This window comes from Sphaeroforma arctica, assembly GCF_001186125.1.
Source record: "Sphaeroforma arctica JP610 unplaced genomic scaffold supercont1.346, whole genome shotgun sequence".
NCBI classification, from domain to species: Eukaryota; class Ichthyosporea; order Ichthyophonida; genus Sphaeroforma; species Sphaeroforma arctica.
This window is the reverse complement of record NW_014040212.1, coordinates 1-6,629: the sequence shown is the minus strand read 5'-3', so window position 1 is coordinate 6,629 and position 6,629 is coordinate 1. Positions and strand designations below refer to the sequence as shown.

At 40.8% G+C, this 6,629-nt stretch overlaps 2 protein-coding genes across 2 annotated transcripts; one reads left to right on the top strand and one right to left on the bottom strand.

Moving 5' to 3' along the window:
* The first annotated feature begins 2,787 nt into the window (after positions 1-2,787).
* SARC_05433 (hypothetical protein) lies at positions 2,788-4,539 on the top strand. Its single transcript, XM_014300705.1, has one exon. The coding sequence runs from the start codon at positions 2,835-2,837 to the stop codon at positions 4,305-4,307; it is 1,473 nt and encodes a 490-aa protein (XP_014156180.1). The 5' UTR covers positions 2,788-2,834; the 3' UTR covers positions 4,308-4,539.
* A 462-nt stretch (positions 4,540-5,001) lies between these two features.
* On the bottom strand, positions 5,002-6,033 carry SARC_05432 (hypothetical protein). Its single transcript, XM_014300704.1, has one exon. It carries the CDS (start codon positions 5,851-5,853, stop codon positions 5,464-5,466), a length of 390 nt encoding a protein of 129 aa, XP_014156179.1. The 5' UTR covers positions 5,854-6,033; the 3' UTR covers positions 5,002-5,463.
* Positions 6,034-6,629: the final 596 nt, after the last annotated feature.

Below are 6,629 nucleotides of genomic sequence, written 5' to 3'. Positions count from 1 at the left end.
CGAGTGTCGACTGCAGTCAGATGTCATCAGTGTCTCAGGGAGCCCCAGTTTCCAGCTTTATATCCGCCTCCGCCCTCCGTGGCCCCGGTCCCCGGTGGTGTTTTTAAAATGTTCGACTGATGGCCGAAACAATACAGTATGTACAGTACAAATTTACAGTCCCTACAAATTTACTTTTTTTTTAAATTCATTCGTATTTTCAAAAACATCTGAATATTTTCTACTAGAACAATATCGTCACATGGACATTTAGCTCCCCGCTCCACTGCTGCCGCAGATTTTTTTTCTCCAGTAGTTTGTCGCTGGTTTTATTAAGAGAGCTTCAATGGTATTCTAACTAAAATGGCATCATTGGTGCGATTTAATTGTTTAATACAGAGTAGCTTAGTGGGGTTTGTTCTCGTAGTCAGTTTCAGTGACATCACTTGTCAGTTGTCCCTATAGAGTTATACAAGAAGCGTAGTTTTATTTTTCAAAATCTTGTTTTTTCTATTAAATAGTAGTAGTTTACTACTAGTGAGTGAGATGACTGTACAAAATTTACTACAGTAGACTATTCACAGACAGATTGTTATCAACAATTTATCTCAAAACAAAAAGAAAAAACAATCTGTGATATCGACGAGTAAGTCGAAAACCAGTATCTTTTTATTTTCCTTTTTTTAATGTCACGAGATAACAGCTCCCCAATTATTTTTAAAATATAAATCAAAAAGAGACATAATACTAAAAAATACAGCCCACCCCAGTGACCCCACAGTCACAGTGAGGGTACAAGTTATACGGCACTGGTGACAATAAAAATTTTAACCACCTCGTGCCAAGTTTCCTACCAATCTCATACCTATACTTTTTCGAGTTTAATTTGCTTAAATATAGGTGTATTAATGTGATCAGCGTGATTTTAAGCACTTGTGAGATGTTTGTTTTCTGCCAGTTCGTTTGTTATCTGTCGGCTGAAAACGCTCGACTTAAATGTTAGATATTGTAGCGCGGATACAACCCATTTGTTGCATTTATGTTAATTCCTTGTCGGTCTTAAAGGCTTGACAAATGATAGAAGTTAGACACATGTATATAGGCGTCCTCTGTCTTAGCTATTGCTTCGGATTCGCCCATGGTTTCACGGTTGACACTATTTGTGTCTAACATACGTCGACCTCTCCCTGAGGCCGACAAAGAACTAATACAACAAGTGCAATAAATGGGCTAAAATCACGCGAAATACATCTTTAAAAAGCAAAGCATACTCGAAAAAGTATAAGTATGAGACTGGTAGGAAACTGGGCCTGAGGTGGTTTATAATTTAATGTCACCAGTACCGTATTTATAAGACATTCCACTCAGCCCACCTGCATTTGTTGAAATAAAAACAAAATTGATCACATGTAAATAACACATGTTTTCTTGTTTCGTTTTTTTAAAAAGAACAAAATAGAAGACAAAAATGAAATATATACCTCTAAATTTAGCTTGCTCAATTCTCTGGTGGTCTAAATAAATGTGTAAATACCAGGCCCAGCAGTCCAGGTCTTGGCCTTGCCCAGGTCCAAGGATGACACTAAATATACAGTCTTCGACTATGGTTCTAAAGTCTATGACTCTATGCCCTATGGTGCATAGCATTAAAACTGGTCAAATAGTTCGCATGGTTTCCGGTTTCTGCTACTTTCTCTGGTCTAAATAAAAGTGTACCAGGTCCGAGTCCTGGCCTCATCAGGCCCCCTAGTCCAGGAGTTCCAGGTCCAGGGTCCAGGAGGACTCTATATATAGAGTTTATATAGAGCTTATGGCCCATTAGCTCTATGAGTCTATGACTCTCTATGGCGCCCAATGTCATTTTCAATTTTTCATTCTCCATATTTAAACTTTTTTATAACGTTTCCATTGTCGACGTCACGCTCCGGCGGGACTGAAATTGACCCCCGTGTGTCGGACTGTCGCCTTTCGGTGTTTATAATGTTGTTTTGTCTTTTAAAAAAAATATTATATATATAATAGGGCCTTTAGACGACTATTTACTCTACGTACACATGCAAAGTGCAAACCATCTGATATAAAAAATAGGACAATGGACAGTGGACACTTGTTGGACCCTACCACCACCAGAGTGGGCCCAGGGCCTCAGGTCCCCCTCAGGCCCCACCGCTCCAGTGGCCCAGTTATTAGTACATATTTAATGCTCTATTTAATATTTAGCCACTCTCCAGCCTCCACTCTTTAGTATCACAATCAATAGTTCGCTACTGTATCAATTTTAAAAAAAAGGCAAACGGTTTAAAAACAATTTAATTATCTGCCATAGAAGAGTTTAGCTTGTACTCAAAAATAGTATATTTGTTGCGATCGTCGTCAGTAGCTCAAAATCGACTAATCGCTGTAGAGAGTCAGAGCAGAGTAAAAGAATGAGTATTTGAAGAAAAAAAGAGTACGAATAGCGAAATGATCAGTTGGTGTATTTGTATTGGCAGTGATAGAAAACTGACTTTGTTTGGCTCTATTGTGTAGCTAATGTGCCGTAGTCCGTAGGTAATGTAAATGTTTTCTAGAAAATTAGCTCGCTATTAAACTCATCAGAGCAGTATTATTATATTATATGAAAGTGCTGGCGATAGGATAGATTTCTGGTAATCAGCTGTGCCATCTGGCAGACTGACAGCTGGCGGCCTCACAGGCCCAGCCGACCAGGGCTCAGGCCTACTCTCGCGCTGTGGCGGCAGGCGGTCATTGAGGCCAATGTGCATATATATACCTGTTGATTGCGTCCAGGATTTTCAAAAAGGTTCTTGCGGTTTTTGAGACGTAACGTAAACTGCACTTTCAAAGTCTGCATCATGGGGGATCAGATCATAGTTATAGACTCACCTGTTGACGCAGTCGAGATAGATCAAGTTTTTATCCGTAAAAGTATCAAATTTGTGCTACCTAATAATAGGGTGGATGAATTTGTTAGCTTAGTAAAGCCGCAACTACCAATATCACCTTTCAAGCTACCCACAGGTGAAGTGGTAGAGTCACAAGTGAACAACAGCTCGTACTTTGATGATGAATACTGTAATATGTTCAAGGAGAGAGTTGTTAAAGCAGAGGCGGCCGAGTTATATCGTGTTAGATGGTACGGAAACGATTTTAGTAGAGTCGAAGACTTGTACGTTGAAAGGAAAAGACACCACAACTACAAAAAGGTCGGCAAATACTCGAACAAAAAGAGATTCGACTTACCTAAAGAAGAGATGGCCCGTTTCCTACTAGGTGCACCTGTTGAAGAACTTAACCCTTCGAAAGCCAAACTTGCCAGCGAAGTACAGACTGTCATGATGCAGTTGAAGCCCAAGGTCCGCACACAGTATCTCCGAACTTCCTTTATGACACAGGATAACACAGATCTGCGAATTACGCTAGACAGGGACATTGCCGTGTATGCTGAGCCTAATTCGTGGCAGAACATTGCCAATATCAACGGTGTTGCCTCTGGTGAATTCGACATGATGCCCTACAGTGTCGTTGAGGTCAAGGTGAGCATGGTAGAGGGTGGCACACCAGAATGTCCCCCGTGGATCGAAGAAGCTCTCTTCCAATCTGGTGCTCGAAAAATAAAGCTGAGCAAGTACGGCTACGGTGTGATGAAGCTATACCCGATCCACGCACATCCCAGTCCCAAATGGGCCCCAGAGATTGCCGCCTGGACTTCAGAGCTCGGCTTTGATCAGCAAAATACCGGCGCTACTCTCGCCGCACCAGCCGTAAGCCACGCCGCCATCTCTATTGAGAGCCCACCCAGCTACAGATCAAACAGCTTCGACAATTTCACGGACACAGCATCAACCAAGTCCGCGATGATGAGGGCCAACTTCCAGAGAAAGTACGGTAATATATTCAGCAAAGCACGACGACATGGTATGAACCGGAAAAAGTACGGCAAGACGGACGGAAAGGCTTTCATGGCTAATGAGCGAACGTTCCTGAACTACATACAATGGACAAGTAGTCTGGCCACGTTTTGTGTGGGGCTACTACAAATAGCCACTGGATCCGAGGTACTTTATGTATCCACAGCTATCATACTGTTCTGTGATGCGCTCATCTTCTACGCGACGATCATCTACCAGTTGAGAAGAATATACTTTGTGAACAACATCGCCTCCAGGGGTGGTCGGGTTCCAAGGTCGTTTAACGAGTGGAAGGTGATATCTGCGATCATGTTGGTATTCTTTATCGCTGTCAATTCATATATTGTGTACATGTGGGTAGCGCAACCAGAAGTGCTCACGGGGCTGACAGACTCTGTAGTATTACCGATAGTCTGATCAGACAATTAGAATTGCCATAACGTCATCAAATCCTGCATTCGGGATGAATAACAAACAATAGAATGCCTCATGTAAATAAATGAAATCGTTTCCGAAAGTTGAGCTATCATTCATTTGAAAATATTCATCGATGGTAAATAAAATAGGAGAGACATTCAAAAACGCGCGGTCAGAATATACTAATTGCGTTGTTCTATTTTTAACAAAGTGAGCTGTCAAACTGTTGCTGCATAAACGTGAGATGAATATCGAGTTATGGACAAATGAAATAGAACAATTTAGTATCGTTTTATTCGGGTGATATCACTCGGGCTGAATATTTATTTATATATATATATATATATACAAACATATATATATATATATATATATATATTTATATATACACATACACACACATATATATATATATATATACAATGAAGTTCGGTTGTATTATTATAGATATTTTTACACGCCTAATAGAAGTGTACCACATAATTTTGATAGCCGTAATCAATAAATAAAATCAATGAAGTCATGTGTATAATATACATGCATATCATGATGCATATACAGACCTAAAAGAGTACCACATAGTTTCAATTGCTGTAACTATTCAATATAATTAAAGGAGTTATACATGCATATTATGCATATACAGACCTAAATAGCATCACATAGTTTTGATTGCTACAACCGTTCAATATAATCAGTGAAGTTCGTTTATTTTACATCCATATACACCTAAAAAAGTACCGGCAGGCTTGCTTGCTATAATCATTGAAGTTGGGATACTATCATACAACTATACAGAGCTGGAAATGCCCTCAAGTAGTTCTGACTGTGCACGCAGCCCTCAATACCAACTAATTTTTGTCAGCAAAACTGCACTGTCCCCTATGCGGCGCACAACGGGTCTTAATCCTCTACCAAAAATCCGGGAGTTTATAAACAGTACAGGAATCGACAACGTCGGCACTCTCTGTCAAAGCGAGGCAAGCACGTGACAATCGAATCCCTCACTAAACTGCACCATCGTCCTTCGGCATACGATCGGACGGGGCACCCCGTGCACTCACCCGTTGTCATGGTAACTCAGCATCCAGCTTGGACACTATATCCGATTCCCGTCCCATGCAACCAAACGTACCCGTCCCTGCGCTTCGCTTCGCTATTGCGCCGAGACCTGCGCCTCTTTATTATACCAATTGGACACATCCGAGCCATTCTCCGCAAACCACAGACCGTACTGCAGCACCAACGCACCTAACAGCAGCACAGTGATTAAGATGGGCCCCATTTTGCTTTGGAACTCTTCCCCACCGTTCTTTATCATGCGGTCGCGCTTCACAAACGTCCACAGAGACATGGCCATAAACAGGATAGCCACAGGGATCATGATCGCCCCCGCAATGATGGAGGTACGTGAACTGGCCCCACTATTTGGGGACAGGTTCATCAGGGCCAGACCGGTGGAGGATATGAGCACGGCGGTGTGCAGCCAGTTGAGGAACGTGCGCTCGTTGGCGAAGTACACCTTGGGTTCTGCTTTGCCACTCATGGTGGTGTGTTTGTGTGGGTTGCTTGGAAGGGGTGTATGTTGGATTGGGGTGGGTGTTTTAATAGGCCTTGGGTGCGGTGTGGTGTAAGAGGCGACCTTAGTAGCCGAGTGACTTCGGTTAGTAGCGATAAGGCCGACGCGGGTGAAGCAGCCTGGAGTCTCTTGTGATACCACTACCTGCAACGTTTGTACAGGAGAAGAATACAATCATCCATCAATCATCAGCATACAGGGATACATACCAAATGGCATGATACATCCGAACATTGCCAACACAAGGTCACCGCTGCAATGCAAGGATTCGCATGTTCGTATTGAAATCCAAAACAGAGTGTAATGAGGTATTGCTATGCTAAAGAATAGAAGGGTATCGTTCCCAACTAGTCCAAGTCGTTTATACTACAAATATTTATTACATGTTACTACTGATTTTGTATATTTTATACTTCACATACAACACATTACATACTATATATTGCACGTATTTATATGAAGGATTATATTCTACATACCAAATAACACAGAATACATAGATTACACATACATACATAAATACATGCATACAACTTCACGAATACAATATACTTACATCTCATGCAAACATAATTATCTATATGAGTATCTATATATACGCGCACACATACTTATATATATTTTATAAGAATCTATATATACGTATAATATATATAAATATAGCAATTCAGATATATATATATATATATATATATATATGGATATAAGTATGTATCTAATAGAAATATAAAATATGTACAAAT

Bases quoted from the DNA above. Each gene is read 5' to 3' on its own strand.
- SARC_05433 (XM_014300705.1), top strand. From the start codon at position 2,835: ATGGGGGATCAGATCATAGTTATAGACTCACCTGTTGACGCAGTCGAG.
- SARC_05432 (XM_014300704.1), bottom strand. From the start codon at position 5,853: ATGAGTGGCAAAGCAGAACCCAAGGTGTACTTCGCCAACGAGCGCACG.